We start from the raw sequence: 19,047 nt of genomic DNA on the forward strand, positions 1-19,047 counted from the left end.
GGCGGCTCGTGCGCTTTTTAACCACTGCCTATCAATGGACCCCAATAGGACGAGGGCGGCTGCGCCTGACAGAAATAGAAGGGTGGCTTATCTTTAGTAAAATGAAAGGCGCGTAGTGGAAACCGGAGACTGAATGGATGAGCTCTCTTGTGCCACCTGTAGGACTTTAGGAAGTGTTGGCAGATGAATGAAAACAGAGGGTATTACGAAATAATAAATAATGTATTACGAAATTGTCTTCCTTTTTCTTTAGTAATTAAATAAAACAACATTCCGACTTTGGAAAGATAACCGAACCGTAAACGTCACACCTTTACAACAGAGGTTATCACTGATGACGATGTACCGGGTTTTTGTTTATTACATGAGTAGATTTAAAGTTATGAAACTTTATCAATTAAATTGAAATGTCATCCAATGTCTGGTAAAACCAGTCAACATGTACATATCAATTGTAATTATATTCAATAACCATAGACTATATATTTAACAATTGTTTTTATTGATAATGAGAAAGTAAGTAAGCAATATACAGGGTCAAATCAAATCAAATCAAATCAATTTTTATTTGTCACATACACATGGTTAGCAGATGTTAATGCGAGTGTAGTAACTATATACAGGGTCAGTAGTTATATACAGGGTCAGTAGTTATATACAGGGTCAGTAGTTATATACAGGGTCAGTAGTTATATACAGGGTCAGTAGCTATATACAGGGTCAGTAGCTATATACAGGGTCAGTAGTTATATACAGGGTCAGTAGCTATATACAGGGTCAGTAGTTATATACAGGGTCAGTAACTATATACAGGGTCAGTAACTATATACAGGGTCAGTAGTTATATACAGGGTCAGTAGTTATATACAGGGTCAGTAACTATATACAGGGTCAGTAGTTATATACAGGGTCAGTAACTATATACAGGGTCAGTAGTTATATACAGGGTCAGTAGCTATATACAGGGTCAGTAGTTATATACAGGGTCAGTAGTTATATACAGGGACAGTTCCAGGGTCAGTAGTTATATACAGGGTCAGTAGTTATATACAGGGTCAGTAGTTGTATACAGGGTCAGTAGTTATATACAGGGTCAGTAACTATATACAGGGTCAGTAGTTATATACAGGGTCAGTAACTATGTACAGGGTCAGTAGCTATATACAGGGTCAGTAACTATATACAGGGTCAGTAATTATATACAGGGTCAGTAGCTATATACAGGGTCAGTAATTATATACAGGGTCAGTAGCTATATACAGGGTCAGTAACTATATACAGGGTCAGTAATTATATACAGGGTCAGTAGCTATATACAGGGTCAGTAGTTATATACAGGGTCAGTAGCTATATACAGGGTCAGTAGTTATATACAGGGTCAGTAACTATATACAGGGTCAGTAGATATATACAGGGTCAGTAGCTATATACAGGGTCAGTAGTTATATACAGGGTCAGTCACTATATACAGGGTCAGTAGTTATATACAGGGTCAGTAGTTATATACAGGGTCAGTAGCTATATACAGGGTCAGTAGTTATATACAGGGTCAGTAGTTATATACAGGGTCAGTAACTATATACAGGGTCAGTAGTTATATACAGGGTCAGTAACTATATACAGGGTCAGTAGCTATATACAGGGTCAGTAACTATATACAGGGTCAGTAATTATATACAGGGTCAGTAGCTATATACAGGGTCAGTAATTATATACAGGGTCAGTAGCTATATACAGGGTCAGTAACTATATACAGGGTCAGTAATTATATACAGGGCCAGTAGCTATATACAGGGTCAGTAGTTATATACAGGGTCAGTAGCTATATACAGGGTCAGTAGTTATATACAGGGTCAGTAACTATATACAGGGTCAGTAGATATATACAGGGTCAGTAGCTATATACAGGGTCAGTAGTTATATACAGGGTCAGTCACTATATACAGGGTCAGTAGTTATATACAGGGTCAGTAGTTATATACAGGGTCAGTAGCTATATACAGGGTCAGTAGTTATATACAGGGTCAGTAGCTATATAAAGGGTCAGTAGCTATATACAGGGTCAGTAGTTATATACAGGGTCAGTAGCTATATACAGGGTCAGTAGTTATATACAGGGTCAGTAACTATGTACAGGGTCAGTAGCTATATACAGGGTCAGTAACTATATACAGGGTCAGTAATTATATACAGGGTCAGTAGTTATATACAGGGTCAGTAACTATATACAGGGTCAGTAGTTATATACAGGGTCAGTAACTATATACAGGGTCAGTAGTTATATACAGGGACAGTTCCAGGGTCAGTAGTTATATACAGGGTCAGTAGTTATATACAGGGTCAGTAGTTATATACAGGGTCAGTAGTTATATACAGGGTCAGTAACTATATACAGGGTCAGTAACTATATACAGGGTCAGTAGTTATATACAGGGTCAGTAGTTATATACAGGGTCAGTAACTATATACAGGGTCAGTAGTTATATACAGGGTCAGTAACTATATACAGGGTCAGTAGTTATATACAGGGTCAGTAGTTATATACAGGGTCAGTAGCTATATACAGGGTCAGTAGTTATATACAGGGTCAGTAGTTATATACAGGGTCAGTAACTATATACAGGGTCAGTAGTTATATACAGGGTCAGTAACTACATACAGGGTCAGTAGTTATATACAGGGTCAGTAACTACATACAGGGTCAGTAGTTATATACAGGGTCAGTAACTACATACAGGGTCAGTAGTTATATACAGGGTCAGTAACTATATACAGGGTCAGTAGTTATATACAGGGTCAGTAGTTATATACAGGGTCAGTAACTATATACAGGGTCAGTAGTTATATACAGGGTCAGTAACTATATACAGGGTCAGTAGTTATATACAGGGTCAGTAGTTATATACAGGGTCAGTAGGTATATACAGGGACAGTTCCAGGGTCAGTAGTTATATACAGGGTCAGTAGTTATATACAGGGTCAGTAGTTATATACAGGGTCAGTAGCTATATACAGGGTCAGTAGCTATATACAGGGTCAGTAGTTATATACAGGGTCAGTAGCTATATACAGGGTCAGTACTTATATACAGGGTCAGTAGCTATATACAGGGTCAGTAGTTATATACAGGGTCAGTAGCTATATACAGGGTCAGTAGTTATATACAGGGTCAGTCGCTATATACAGGGTCAGTAGTTATATACAGGGTCATTAACTATATACAGGGTCAGTAGCTATATACAGGGTCAGTAGCTATATACAGGGTCAGTAGCTATATACAGGGTCAGTGGTTATATACAGGGTCAGTAGTTATATACAGGGACAGTTCCAGGGTCAGTAGTTATATACAGGGTCAGTAGCTATATACAGTGTCAGTAGTTATATACAGGGTCAGTGGTTATATACAGGGTCAGTAGCTATATACAGGGTCAGTAGTTATATACAGGGTCAGTAGCTATATACAGGGTCAGTAATTATATACAGGGTCAGTAGTTATATACAGGGACAGTAGTTATATACAGGGTCAGTAGTTATATACAGGGTCAGTAGCTATATACAGGGACAGTTTCAGGGTCAGTAGTTATATACAGGGTCAGTAGCTATATACAGGGTCAGTAGCTATATACAGGGTCAGTAGCTATATACAGGGTCAGTAGTTATATACAGGGTCAGTAGCTATATACAGGGTCAGTAGCTATATACAGGGTCAGTAGCTATATACAGGGTCAGTTCCAGGGTCAGTAGCTATATACAGGGTCAGTAGTTATATACAGGGTCAGTAGCTATATACAGGGTCAGTAGTTATATACAGGGTCAGTTCCAGGGTCAGTAGCTATATACAGGGTCATTAGCTATATACAGGGACAGTTCCAGGGTCAGTGTCAATACTATATTTACAATGAGCAGGGATACTGGAGTGGTAGGGGTATATCTGTAAAGGTGAAATGTGACTATGCATCAGGATATATAATAAACGGAGTAGCAGCAGTTTATACATTGATTGTATGTAAGTGCAAATGTATAGAAATGTCAATGCAGACAGTCTGTGTAGCCATTTTGTCATCTATTTAGCAGTCTTATGACTTGGGGGTAGAAGCTGTTCAGGAGTCTGTTGGTGTCAGACTTGATGCTCCGCGTACCACTTTCAGTGCAAAAAGCACTGAGAACAGTCTGTGGCATGGAAGGCTGGAGTCTTTAATGATCTTCCGGGCTTTTCCTTTCACGCCGCCTGGTATAGAGGTCCTGGGTGGCCGGGAGCTCGTTCCCCAGCGATGTGCTGGGCTGTTCGCACCACCCTCTGTAGCGCCATGCGATTGGTTGCCCTCAATGTTTTTTTGTATGGAAAAAAAAAAGAATGTTTCGGTAATGTAACCTTTTTGTTGTACTGTCAAATCTCAGAAACATCAAAGATACGTTTAACGTAGAAGGGTGCAATTGGTCGGACAATTCGGAGGGGGGTTCATGTGGACATTCCAAACCACCTCTATATACAGTACTTCTGTTGGTCAATTTTATTTTTTTATATATATATATATATATATATATATATATAATTTTATTATTATTATATTATTTTCCTTGTTTTATTTTTAATGTACACAGGCGGGAGGCGGGGCGCTTCAGTACAGCAGGTGACGGTAACGCACCGTTAATGTCACGGATCCCCCAGGTCCTGCTGCTCATTCTGTTCACCAGCTCCGGAGGTCTACATCGTGGTAGAGGCTCCTGATTGGCTGAGTAGGTATGGGGGGCCTTCTCAGCTTCACTGAACTGGATTCATTATCGCCCCACCCCGGACTGTCTTGTCTCATTACGGACACCTGGTTCCCATTCCCCCTGAGTAGTATGTTATATATGTGCCCTCTGTTCCCCATTGTCCTGGTTCATTATTGTTCCATGTCCGTTGGTTCTTGTGAGCACCTGTGTTCTGTTGTATCGGCTTTCATGTTATTGTGGACTATTTAGAGATTTACACCTATATATATATATATATATATATATATATATATATATATATATATATATATATATATACACACGTGTTTGTTTTGGGCCTTGTCCCCATTGTTTTCATGACATACTTTATTCTGGGTGGAGAAATAAAAACCCAGATTTCTTCCCGAGTCCCCGGAGCGGTCCAATTGGATCGGGACACAGCAGGAGGGTTAACATGACATCATATCCACATCCTGTGTCCCCGGAGCCGAAACATTCAGAAATCAAAAGATTGGTTTATTCTTTAGTTTAAAAACTCTGACAAAGACCAAGAAACACTTTTCAATGAGAAATCCACTTTGGATTTTAAAAAAAAACTAATATAAAAGACTTCTGTTTTCAAAGATGTAGCCTGTGATGCAATTATTTGTGATAATTTTAAGGAGAACAAAAACATCTTGGTTGTCATGACTTCCGCCGAGGTCGGTCCCTCTCCTTGTTCCGGGCGACGTTCAGCGGTCGACGTCACCGGTCTTCTCGCCATCGCTGATCCATCTTTCATTTTCCATTTGTTTTTGTCTTTATTTTCTACACACCTGGTTTTCATTATCCAATTACATGGTCATGTATTTAACCCTCTGTTTCCCCCGTGTTTGTTGTGCGTGTTTATTTCTACGTTCAGTTCGGTTCCTGACGGCTGGTTTTTCAATGCTGTGTTCACCCGTGCGTAATATTTACCGTTGGTTATTGGTCAAGTGTATTTGTTTATCTTTTTGCCTTTATTTTTGTGAGTAAAGTACGTTGCTCACTCATTTTGCTCTCCTGCTCCTGACTTCATGCAGCAGTACCTCCTGACATCGGCCTACATTTGAACACCAAAGGCTTTGGGCCATTTTCCCAATCAAGTAGCCAAGTTTTGTTTGGCTACTTGAAGAAAAATGATCTTGGGTTTTATTTTTCCACCCAAAATAAAGTGTCATAACAACGACGGGGACAAAGCCCAACTATACAGTGGGGAGAACAAGTATTTGATACACTGTCAATTTTGCAGGTTTTCCCTACTTACAAAGCACGTAGAGGTCTGTAATTTTTTATCATAGGTGCACTTCAACTGTGAGAGACGGAATCTCTGGAGTCTGTTTGATTGAGTGTGTGGACAGGTGTCTTTTATACAGGTAACGAGTTCCAACAGCTGCAGTTAATACAGGTAATGAATGAGTGGAGAACAGGAGGGCTTCCTTAAAGAAAAACGAACAGGTCTGTGAGAGCCGGAATTCTTATTGGTCGGTAGGTGATCAAATACTTATGTCATGCAATAAAACGCTAATTAATTACTTAAAAATCATACAACTTGATTTTTGTTTTAGATTCCGTCTCTCACAGTTGAAGTGTACCTATGATAAAAAATGACAGACCTCTACATGCTTTGCACTACTTGACTGAGGGACAGCTAATTGTATGTGTGGGGTACAGATATGAGGTCGTTATTTAAAAAATCATGTTAACCACTTTTATTGAACAAAGAGGGAGTCCCGTGTTACTTTTTATGTGATTTGTTTTGGCACATTTTTACACCTGAACTCATTTAGGCTTGCCATAACAAAGTGGGTTGATTACTTATTGACTCAAGACATTTGAGCTTTTAATTATTATTTTTATTTTTTTACATTTCTACAAACAAAATTCCGCTTTGACATTATGGACTATTGTGCGTAGATCAGTGACACACAATTTAAATTTAATCGATTTAAGCCGTAACACAAGAAAATTTGGAAAAAGTAAAGGGGTTTGAATACTTTCTGAAGGCACTGTAGCTTGCTAGCTCCCAGACTGAAATAAGATAAATATCTGTTTTCGAGTGCACTTACATTTACATTTAAGTCATTTAGCAGACGCTCTTATCCAGAGCGACTTACAAATTGGCACTTGAAATATGCCGCAAAATAGCAGCTGCCCAATGCCATGGTGGGCATGCGTAATATGGATGCATTGGGATATAAAATATGGAGAATGATTAATAGCCCGTAGGATTATAGAAAACTGTGTTGGGAAATCGTTTGAGTTTCGAATATTAAATGTTTAGTGCATGTGCGTATATTTAGGTGGTTTAAACTTTCCCACTAACCTTCTACAAGTTGACCGTGCCAAAATATTGCCAATCCGTTCATTATTGTTCTATGACTGAGGGTGAGTACAAGGAACATTCAAAGTACTCGCAAAACGCGGTCATGCCATCCGCTCTTCAGGGTCCTCCTGATTTATTTTTTTGCGTGAATACACAGCACTTTACGGTATTGATTGTTCTCTGGTCGTAAAATGGATACACTCAAACGCACTGACCGAGAAATCATTCGAAACAGTTTGTAGCACACTAATGTAATATTCCGTAATCAAAGATAATACCAAATTGTTAATTTTTATTTTATGTGTGGGGTACAGTGATGGATTGTTTATGTGATGGATTGTTAGTACTGCATTGATATTGATTACTGTAGTACAAAATTTTAAATAACTACATTTGGGGGGAGGCGATCTATCTACACATTCTTTATCTTTAATTACTATTTTTTAAAGATGTTATATAACAGTGAACTTTGAGGACCACTATGTAAAAAAACAATAAAAGAAGAAAAAATAGAAAAGAAGAACTGGACACATGTGTAAGTATTTTTGTTGTAATATATATATATTGTATTATATTGTCATATATATATATATATGTGTGTGTGTGTGCAGCTAGTGGATCATGAATCCAGTGTGATGGTCATTTTTACCATGCGATGTCCATATTATGCCAGCTCCATAATAGGGGAAAATAATTATTCTGTTCTATTAGAGTGAACTTTGAGGGATTCTAACTCAATATTAACACAGTAGAAATGGATGGTGAACATTTAGCCACATGTCTGCATGAATGAATGCATTCATTAAAATCCCTCCAAGCACCCCCCCCCCCCTGCCACTCACACAGACACCAAGCCCCTCCCCTTCCACACCAAGCCACTCCCCCTGCCACTCACACCCTGCATTCATTAAAATCCCTCCAAGTTCACTGTAATATAAAGGGGCTCCTGAGTGGCGCAGTGGTCTAAGGGCACTGCATCTCAGTGCTAGAGGCGTCACTACAGACCCTGGTTTGATTCCAGGCTGTATCACAGTGGTCTAAGGGCTCTGCATCTCAGTGCTAGAGGCGTCACTACAGACCCTGGTTTGATTCCAGGCTGTATCACAGTGGTCTAAGGGCACTGCATCTCAGTGCTAGAGGCGTCACTACAGACCCTGGTTTGATTCCAGGCTGTATCACAGTGGTCTAAGGGCTCTGCATCTCAGTGCTAGAGGCGTCACTACAGACCCTGGTTTGATTCCAGGCTGTATCACAGTGGTCTAAGGGCACTGCATCTCAGTGCTAGAGGCGTCACTACAGACCCTGGTTTGATTCCAGGCTGTATCACAGTGGTCTAAGGGCTCTGCATCTCAGTGCTAGAGGCGTCACTACAGACCCTGGTTTGATTCCAGGCTGTATCACATCCGGACTAAGGGCACTGCATCTCAGTGCTAGATTGGCGCACTACAGACCCTGGTTTGATTCCAGGCTGTATCACAGTGGTCTAAGGGATCTGCATCTCAGTGCTAGAGGCGTAACAGACCCTGGTTTTTCCCCAGGCTGTATCACAGCGGTCTAAGGGCACTGCATCTCAGTGCTAGAGGCGTCACTACAGACCCTGGTTTGATTCCAGGCAGTATCACATCCGGCCGTGATTGGAAGTCCCATAGGGTGGCACACAATTGGCCCAGCACCATCCGGGATACGGTTTGGCCGGGTTAGGCCGTCATTGTAAATAAGCATTTGTTCTTAACCGTCTTGCCTAGTTATATAGAGGTTAAAAAGTAAAGGAAACCGTTTTTTTCCCCATGGTTGTATATTTGATTTTATTTGTATTTATTTTACCTTTATTTAACCAGGCAAGTCAGTTAAGAACAAATTCTTATTTTCAATGACAGCCTACCGGGGAACAGCGGGTTAACTGCCTGTTCAGGGGCAGCACGACAGATTTGTACCTAGTCAGCTCAGGGGTTTGAACTTGCAACCTTCCGGTTACTAGTCCAACGCTCTAACCACTAGGCTACCCTGCCACCTCTACACTCTAACCACTAGGCTACCTGCCACCTCTACACTCTAACCACTAGGCTACCCTGCCACCTCTACACTCTAACCACTAGGCTACCCTGCCTCCTCTACACTCTAACCACTAGGCTACCCTGCCTCCTCTACACTCTAACCACTAGGCTACCTGCTGCCTCTACACTCTAACCGCTAGGCTACCCTGCCGCCTCTACACTCTAACCGCTAGGCTACCCTGCCGCCTCTACACTCTAACCGCTAGGCTACCCTGCCGCCTCTACACTCTAACCGCTAGGCTACCCTGCCGCCTCTACACTCTAACCGCTAGGCTACCCTGCCACCTCTACACTCTAACCGCTAGGCTACCCTGCCGCCTCTACACTCTAACCGCTAGGCTACCCTGCCGCCTCTACACTCTAACCGCTAGGCTACCCTGCCGCCTCTACACTCTAACCGCTAGGCCACCCTGCCACCTCTACACTCTAACCACTAGGCTACCTGCCGCCTCTACACTCTAACCACTAGGCCACCCTGCCGCCTCTACACTCTAACCGCTAGGCCACCCTGCCACCTCTACACTCTAACCACTAGGCTACCTGCCTCCTCTATACTCTAACCACTAGGCTACCCTGCCTCCTCTACACTCTAACCACGAGTCTACCTGCCTCCTCTATACTCTAACCACTAGGCTACCTGCCGCCTCTACACTCTAACCGCTAGGCTACCCTGCCGCCTCTACACTCTAACCGCTAGGCTACCCTGCCGCCTCTACACTCTAACCGCTAGGCTACCCTGCCGCCTCTACACTCTAACCGCTAGGCTACCCTGCCGCCTCTACACTCTAACCACTAGGCCACCCTGCCACCTCTACACTCTAACCACTAGGCTACCTGCCGCCTCTACACTTTAACCACTAGGCTACCCTGCCTCCTCTACACTCTAACCGCTAGGCTACCCTGCCACCTCTACACTCTAACCACTAGGCTACCCTGCCACCTCTACACTCTAACCACTAGGCTACCTGCCTCCTCTACACTCTAACCACTAGGCTACCCTGCCACCTCTACACTCTAACCACTAGGCTACCTGCCTCCTCTATACTCTAACCACTAGGCTACCTGCCTCCTCTATACTCTAACCACTAGTCTACCCTGCCTCCTCTATACTCTAACCACTAGGCTACCTGCCTCCTCTATACTCTAACCACTAGTCTACCCTGCCTCCTCTATACGCTAACCACTAGGCTACCTGTCTCCTCTACACTCTAACCACTAGGCTACCTGCCTCCTCTACACTCTAACCACTAGGCTACCTGCCACCTCTACACTCTAACCACTAGGCTACCCTGCCACCTCCACACTCTAACCACTAGGCTACCCTGCCACCTCCACACTCTAACCACTAGTCTACCCTGCCACCTCTACACTCTAACCACTAGGCTACCTGCCGCCTCTACACTCTAACCACTAGGCTACCCTGCCTCCTCTACACTCTAACCACTAGTCTACCCTGCCACCTCTACACTCTAACCACGAGTCTACCTGCCTCCTCTATACTCTAACCACTAGGCTACCTGCCACCTCCACACTCTAACCACTAGTCTACCCTGCCACCTCTACACTCTAACCACTAGGCTACCTGCCGCCTCTACACTCTAACCACTAGGCTACCCTGCCTCCTCTACACTCTAACCACGAGTCTACCTGCCTCTTCTACACTCTAACCACTAGGCTACCTGCCGCCTCTACACTCTAACCACTAGGCTACCTGCCACCTCTACACTCTAACCACTAGGCTTCCCTGTCGTATATTTGGATAATATGAGCATGTTATGCTTTACAAGGTTAATGACACACAATTAGTACTAGTTGCATACATCTCAAACAAAGTTTACCAGACATTTTTACAGTGATTATTATTTTATTTTTTACATACAGTACCAGTCAATAGTTTGGACACCTATTCATTCAAGGATTTTTCTTAAATTTTTTACAAATGTCTTCCTTGTAAAATAGTAGTGAAGACATCAAAACTATGAAATAATGGAACTAAAAAAAAGTGTTAAACATATCAAAATATATGTTATATTTGAGATTCTTCCCTTTGGCTTGATGACAGCTTTGCACACTAGGCTTCTCTCAACCAGCTTCATGAGGTAATCAACTGGAATGGTTTTCCAACAGTCTTGAAGGAGTTATGAGTTCCCACATACGCTGAGCACTTGTTGGCTGCTTTTCCTTCACTCTGCAGTTCCAACTCATCCCAAACCATCTCAATTTGGTTGTCGGGTGATTGTGGAGGCCACGTCATCTGATGCAGCACTCCATCGCTCTCCTTGGACAAATAGCCTGGAGGTGTGTTTTGGGTCATTGTCCTGTCGAAAAAAAAAACAAATTAGATTTGTTCAATCAAAGGGTGGCTACTTCGAAGAATCTCAAATATAAAATTTTTTTTTATTTGTTTAACACTTTTATGCGTACGACATGATTCCATATGTGTTATTTCAGAGTTTTGATGTTTTAATTAAATATTATTCTTCAATGTAGAATATAGTTTAAAAAATAAAGAAAAACCCTTGAATGAGTTGGTGTGTCCAAACGTTAGTACTGTGTATCTGTAGCTTTTATGTTGTTTTTTGTAAACAGTTTAGTTTTTGATTAGATGCATTAGATATGTCTAGGCTAAACGTTCAGGCACTTTAGAGAGGTTAAAAAAACACTTGGATATCTCCTGTATGTCTCCCGACACCACCACAATGTTCGAGAGAGATTGGTGTTGTAGAAATGTAGTTTTTATAATAAACAATAACTTTTAGCCACAGTGTGCAAAAACATTGCAATTACCACATTCAGACACTTTGGAGAGGCTGAAAGGACACTTGAATGTACCCTGGATTCCCCATAACACCACCACTATGTTTGAATGAGGTTGATATGGTTGAAATGTGTGTTTTTACACTGAACAAATAGCATTTAGGGATTGCAAATATGTAATAGCACTGGAATGATCTCATTTACAGACATATGCCACTTTGGAGAGGTTTAGGGACACTTTACAGACATATGCCATGTTGGAGAGGTTTAGGGACACTTTACAGACATATGCCATGTTGGAGAGGTTTAGGGACACTTTACAGACATATGCCACTTTGGAGAGGTTTAGGGACACTTTACAGACATATGCCACTTTGGAGAGGTTTAGGGACACTTTACAGACATATGCCACTTTGGAGAGGTTTAGGAACACTTTACAGACATATGCCATGTTGGAGAGGTTTAGGAACACTTTACAGACATATGCCATGTTGGAGAGGTTTAGGGACACTTTACAGACATATGCCACTTTGGAGAGGTTTAGGAACACTTTACAGACATATGCCACTTTGGAGAGGTTTAGGGACACTTGGAAACATCCCATGACCACACCTGACACCACTTACTAAAATATCTCCCCATTTCTAGTTGTTAGGTCTATCAATCCCTTTATTTCTTTCTGATGTTGTTCACATGTTGTGGAAGCCATCTGATGTGTTTCCAGCTCTGGGCATCAATAATTCACTTCTAGCTTGTCAATGAAAGATGACTTTCAAAATCAAATACATGTTTTATTTATTTTTGTGTGTGCTTGATCTTGTGTATTCTGAACTATGCAACTCCTATCTATCTTCTGATAATTTCCTCATAATCTCCGAGATGAATTCTTTCCAAATATGCCAAGTTTTTGAATGACAGAATCATGTAATTACACATGAATAGCAGTTACGTTTGGGGCAGCGTTATGTCCCCGGATTTGTGTTAAATGCTCTACAACAAAGCTTTCTTAGTGTCCAACAAGCTTTCTCTGCCCTTAACCTTGTTCTGAACACCTCCAAATCAAAGGTGATGTGGTTTGGTAAGAAGAATGCCCCTCTTCCCACAGGTGTGATTACTACCTCTGAGGGTTTAGAGCTTGAGGTAGTCACCTTATACAAGTACTTGGGAGTATGGCTAGACAGTACACTGTCCTTCTCTCAGTGCATATCAAAGCTGCAGGCTAAGGTTAAATCTAGACTTGGTTTCCTGTATCATAATCGCTCTTCTTTCACTCCAGCTGCCAAACTAACCATGATTCAGATGACCATCCTACCCATGCTAGATTACAGAGATGTAATTTATAGATCGGCAGGTAAGGGTGCTCTCGAGTGGCTAGATGTTCTTTACCATTCAGCCATCAGATTTGCCACCAATGCTCCATATAGGACACATCACTGCACTCTATACTCTTCTGTAAACTGATCATCTCTGTATACCTGTCACAAGACCCACTGGTTGATGCTTATTTATAAAACCCTCGTAGGCCTCACTCCCCCCTATCTGAGATATCTACTGCAGCCCTCATCCTCCACATACAACACCTGTTCACTCCCCCCTATCTGAGATACCTACTGCAGCCCTCATCGTCCACATACAACACCTGTTCACTCCCCCCTATCTGAGATATCTACTGCAGCCCTCATCCTCCACATACAACACCTGTTCACTCCCCCCTATCTGAGATACCTACTGCAGCCCTCATCCTCCACATATAACACCCCTTCTGCCAGTCACATTCTGTTAAAGGTCCTCAAAGCCCACACATCCCTGGGTCCCTCCTCTTTTCAGTTCGCTGCAGCTAGCGACTGGAACCAGCTGCAACAAACACTCAAACTAAAAAGTTTTTATCTCAGTCTCTTCATTCAAAGACTCGATCACTCTTACTGACAGTTGTGGCTGCTTTAATCTCCATCTCTTAATTCAAAGTCTCAATCATGAACAGTCCTACTGACAGTTGTGACTGCTTCGTGTGATGTATTGTTGTCTCTACCTTCTTGCCCTTTGTCCTGTTGTCTGTGCCCATTAATGTTTGTACCCTGATTTGTGCTTCTACCATGTTGTGTTGCTGCCATGTTGTTGTCATGTTGTGTTGCTACCATGTTGTTGTCATGTTGTGTTGCTACCATGCTGTGTTGTCATGTGTTGCTGCCATGCTATGTTGTCATCTTTAGGTCTCTCTTTGTGTAGTGTTGTGTTGTCTCTCTTGTCATGATGTGTGTTTTGTCCTATATTTTTATTTTACTGATTTGTAATTTTATCCCTAGTGTCTACCCTCCAAACTCAACATGAGAAACGGTGCACACGAACTGTTAGGGCCTTAATTTTTTTATATTTGTTATTTAACCTTTATTTAATTTAATTCTTATTTACAATGACAGTCTACCGAAATGACCCCACAGGAGGCCTTTTGCCTTTCGGTAGACCGTCATTGTAAATAAGAATTTGTTCTTAACTAACTTGCCTAGTTAAATAAAGGTTAGAAAAATGAATGACCTAACAGTTCGTTTCTCATGTTGAGTTTGCCCCACCAAGATTTACGTGCTAAAATCGCCACTTTATGGTAGACACTGCGAGATTAGCTGCAAAAGCCAATTCTTCTCAGGCAGTTTAATAGACATCGACTGGGGTCCTACAAGCTTTTAACTCACGCATGCGCATGAAAGAAAGTCTCTTTCTCGGTGGACACAATGGCGGACGCAGAGTAAGTGATTTCTGCTCTGCAAGAATCTATGTCCATCTACTAATTTCACAAATATCCAACGTTATTTGACATTTAGTTAGTTTTCGTCAACTATAGAACATATTTGTCGTGTCGGTAGTGTGGAGTGGCGTTTTTTACTTTACGATATATTTGTTGATTTTGTTGACTCGGGACTGGATGCGGCCAGAAACATGCCCGTCTTGCGACTCGATTTGCACATGTTTTTACTTCTATGCGATGCGTGTCTCGTAGTATTACTTGCATATTGCCAATGAGGTACATAGTATATTTTCTGAGTATTTCGCTGTTTGAGCTCCACAATATCACAAAGTAGACTTTGCGTCTGTCTTCTCCGGGCGAAACTAAACAGGCCAGTTTCGCAACAATGTTTGGTCCGTTAAATTACTATTCCTCAGTCAGTCAGTCACTTCCATCCATGTTAAACTATTTCTCCTTAATCTAAACAAAGTGTCCCATCTGTTGCAGAAAGAAGGTTCCGGCGGTCCCTGAGAGCCTTTTGAAAAGGCGGAAGGCCTTCGCCACCATGAAGACCATGCGCATCAAGAAGATGCTTGCCGAAAAAAAAGTAAGTTTGAACTAAACCAAAGGACTAACCTAACTAGCAGGATCCGTATTTAATTTTACAATGCATATAATCTCCCCTTAAATGCAGTTAATGTACTGCTTAGAACTGTCTGGGTGGGGTGGGGGGGATGTTATATCCACCCACTCATTCAAACCGTAAAACTACAATGTGGTTAATGATGCTCAACTTTTTTCCCCATCTTATCGACTCTGGTGAAACCAGTCTGAAATTTAAGCCAATTTGTCTGAAACCACATAGAAATGTCCTAAATAATCATTGCCGGCTATAACTTGTTGGTTAACGGCTTGTAAATAAACATTCCAATGTAAGGTCTCCTCCACCTGTTGTATTTTAAGCATATGACAAATAAAATGTATTTGATTAGTTTTAAACATTGCATCCTTTATGTACAGTGGTGGGTGAATGCCATACAACCAGCTGCTAAAAGAAATGTTTTTTTGTTCATACTGTGAAGTTAACTAGAGGTGTTGCCCAGCTGTGATGTTCTGCTCTGAAACATAGTTGATGCTTTGTATCCCCAGACTCGTAAGGTGACCAGGAAACTGATCTACAAGAGGGCTGAGAAGTACCACAAGGAGTACAGGGAGATGTACAGGCGTGAGATCCGTATGGGGAGGACGGCCCGCAAGGTCGGGAACTTCTACGTCCCAGCGGAGCCCAAGCTGGCCTTCGTCATCAGGATCAGGGGGTGTGTTTCTGTGGATTAGACTGCTAAATGTGTATTTTATCAGCTTTCCATGTCTCGTACACGTTACTCAGGTGCTGGGTAAAACATGGATGTATTTAACTCATTACCTGGACTTTGATTTGATTTGTTACTTGGTACAGCTGGTGACAATGTCTTCTGCCTGTCATTCGAACTTCTACACAATGTGGTTAATGATGCTCAACTTTTTTCCCCATCTTATCGACTCTGGTGAAACCAGTCTGAAAAATTAAGCCAATTTGTCTGAAACCACATTGAATGTAAACTAAAAGCCAACTGGAAAATTAAGACAAGTGATGTTGTGCTGAACATAACTAACACCGTGCCGTCGACTCGCCTCTTTCTGCCCCCCCCCCCCAGTATCAACGGTGTCAGCCCCAAGGTGCGCAAGGTCCTCCAGCTCATGCGTCTGCGTCAGATCTTCAACGGGGTCTTCGTCAAACTGAACAAGGCTTCCATCAACATGCTGAGGATCGCCGAGCCCTACATCGCTTGGGGGTAAGACTGACATCACTACCACGGTAGGAAGCCAATGATCCGATGTAGGGAGGCATTTCTTGGCCAACAAGAAATGCTCGTAGTAGAACTTTTCATGTTGCAAACAGGTTTGCGCGACTGAATACACCCCTGCCTTGATGTGGACAGCCCTGTTGAATTGGACAGTTGCGGTTTTGTGTTACTTTACTTGGCATTGATTTAAGGTAGTGACACATACAACCTGAATTCCGCTGTGGTGATTGTCTGGAATTTTTACACAACGTGGTTAATGATGCTCAACTTTTTTCCCCATCTTATCGACTCTGGTGAAACCAGTCTGAAAAATGAAGCCAATTTGTCTGAAACCACATTGATATTACTAAAGACGTGCCCGGTATGAAATGAACCAGATGTATTGTTTTTGGTTGGGTGCAGTAGTTCTCACTGTTTCGTTGCGACTACGCTACCTGCATTGCTGTTGCACAGTATTTTCCTGGTCTTGTTCCGTAGGTACCCCAACCTGAAGTCTGTGCGCGAGCTGATCTACAAGCGTGGCCATGGCAGGATGACCAAGCAGCGCATCGCCCTCACGGACAACGCCCTGGTCGAGAAGGCCCTGGGTACGCATTTACTCATATGGGACTGAATCGCTTCATAATGTTGGGAGGTCAAAGCCTTTTCCCACATGTACTCTTAACATGGACTAGATGGTTAAAGACGATCCATGTCCCGTACACCGTTCTTCCTGTCGTTTCAAACGTCACAATGTGGTTAATGATGCTCAACTTTTTTCCCCATCTTATCGACTCTGGTGAATCCAGTCTGAAAAAAAAATAAGCCAATTTGTCTGAAACCACATTGAGAAAACGACTGCGATCTGAAATGGCAGAATAGACTACCGCATTTTGTGATTTTGGGACATGGATTTCCCATTACTGTACACAAACCCGTTAGCCGTACGCTTTTCTCTACAATAACATCTGCTAAATTCACTGCATTTGGAAAGTAATTCAGACCTCTTGACATTTCCTTATTTTGTTACTTTACAGCCTTATTCTAAAACTCTGTCCTCGTCCCTCAGGTAAATACGGCATCATCTGCGTGGAGGACCTGATCCACGAGATCTACACGGTCGGGAAGAACTTCAAGCCTGCCAACAACTTCCTGTGGCCCTTCAAACTGTCCACACCCCGAGGAGGCATGAACAAGAAGACGACTCACTTTGTGGAGGGAGGAGACGCTGGAAACAGGGAGGACCAGATCAACAGACTCGTCAGGAGGATGAACTAGAGGTGACTCGATTTATTTATTATAATTTTTCTAAGGCAGTGTTTCCAACACTCTGTCCTCTGGGAACCCACCCGCCATAGCGCCACACAGCTGATTCAAATAATCTTTTTTTTACACTCACTGTCAATAGTCCTGGGTCGATGGCTATAGAGGTTCTAGGGGCCATAGTGTCTAGGGGTCCAGTCGATGGCTATAGAGGTTCTAGGGGCCATAGTGTCTAGGGGTCCAGTCGATGGCTATAGAGGTTCTAGGGGCCATAGTGTCTAGGGGTCCAGTCAATGGCTATAGATGTTCTAGGGGCCATAGTGTCTAGGGGTCCAGTCAATGGCTATAGATGCTCTCGGGGCCATAGTGTCGCACAGCTGATTCAAATAATCAAGCTTTGTGTTGTCGGGGCTAACACCCAAAACATGTTCACACGTTGGGAGTCCTAAGGACTGAGTTTGGGGGAAACGCCGGGGACAGGGGTAGAGTTGAGGTGAGATGGGAAACCTGTAGGTTTGTATCCCCAAGTGATACCCTATTCCTTATGCAGTGCACTAGTTCAACCCATAAATAGTCCCTAAGTGTCCAGTTTCTGTTTTTTTACACAATGTGGTTAATGATGCTCAACTTTTTTCCCCATCTTATCGACTCTGGTGAATCCAGTCTGAAAAATTAAGCCAATTTGTCTGAAACCACATTAAACTACTGGCACTTTGAGGATGTTCTCCCATCCAGTTACTGAAATAATAAATTAATTTTTAAAAGTTTTTTTTTTTTAGATGCTCATTTCAAGTTTTGCTCAGTGCTGGGAAACATTAAAACAATGGATCTCAAACTAAACATTGGAAATGTGTTCGCTGTGAGTAAGATGTGTTTTCTGATATTCAAATTTCTTGTCTTCCAGGTTTTTTTCTCTCCAAAGGATGCTGTTGTCTGTACAATAAACATCAAAAGGAACTCATTGGTCTTGTCTCATAACTCTGGTGTCTATAATCTGTTTTGTGTCGTATGTTGAACCTTCCCAAGTGGTTTCCTACATTAAAAACACTGGACTCTACAGCAGTGCTTTCTGAGCTTGTTGCTGGAGAGCTACGGTCCTGTGGTTTTTACTCCATCCCCGTTTGTACCGAACCTGAATCTGTAGGGCGCTAGGAACAAGCTTTGGAGAGCTTTGCTTCTGGTCCACACTATTTTGTCACATCAGTAATGACTTTGAGTCACATCTTTTGAGGCATTTTTAACACATAAATGTTGTAACTTCAATACAAGCACTTCATTAACTAAGCAATGCAATGCTGTCACAAACTTGGTCACATTACATGAACTTGTTTGGTTAGGCGAGTTGTAGTATATTACTATGTAGATGATTGG

The 19,047-nt window shown here is 42.2% G+C and overlaps 1 protein-coding gene, 4 non-coding genes and 1 pseudogene across 5 annotated transcripts; all 6 read left to right on the plus strand.

Moving 5' to 3' along the window:
• Positions 1 to 14,552: 14,552 nt before the first annotated feature.
• Positions 14,553 to 18,633, plus strand: LOC124039449 (60S ribosomal protein L7-like). The gene is made up of 7 exons (XM_046355418.1): positions 14,553 to 14,611; positions 15,098 to 15,197; positions 15,740 to 15,906; positions 16,285 to 16,422; positions 16,912 to 17,021; positions 17,483 to 17,693; positions 18,581 to 18,633. Exons 1-6 carry the CDS (start codon positions 14,598 to 14,600, stop codon positions 17,689 to 17,691), a joined length of 738 nt encoding a protein of 245 aa, XP_046211374.1. The 5' UTR covers positions 14,553 to 14,597; the 3' UTR covers positions 17,692 to 17,693; positions 18,581 to 18,633.
• On the plus strand, positions 15,363 to 15,454 carry LOC124040534. The gene has a single exon (XR_006839765.1). It is a non-coding gene; the product is annotated as a small nucleolar SNORD12/SNORD106 (small nucleolar RNA).
• On the plus strand, positions 16,088 to 16,180 carry LOC124040532. Its single transcript, XR_006839764.1, has one exon. It is a non-coding gene; the product is annotated as a small nucleolar SNORD12/SNORD106 (small nucleolar RNA).
• On the plus strand, positions 16,681 to 16,773 carry LOC124040536. Its single transcript, XR_006839766.1, has one exon. It is a non-coding gene; the product is annotated as a small nucleolar SNORD12/SNORD106 (small nucleolar RNA).
• LOC124040535 lies at positions 17,166 to 17,261 on the plus strand (annotated as a pseudogene).
• LOC124040531 lies at positions 18,283 to 18,375 on the plus strand. Its single transcript, XR_006839763.1, has one exon. It is a non-coding gene; the product is annotated as a small nucleolar SNORD12/SNORD106 (small nucleolar RNA).
• Positions 18,634 to 19,047: the final 414 nt, after the last annotated feature.

This window comes from Oncorhynchus gorbuscha, linkage group LG07 (genome assembly GCF_021184085.1).
Source record: "Oncorhynchus gorbuscha isolate QuinsamMale2020 ecotype Even-year linkage group LG07, OgorEven_v1.0, whole genome shotgun sequence".
Lineage (NCBI taxonomy): Eukaryota > Metazoa > Chordata > Actinopteri > Salmoniformes > Salmonidae > Oncorhynchus > Oncorhynchus gorbuscha.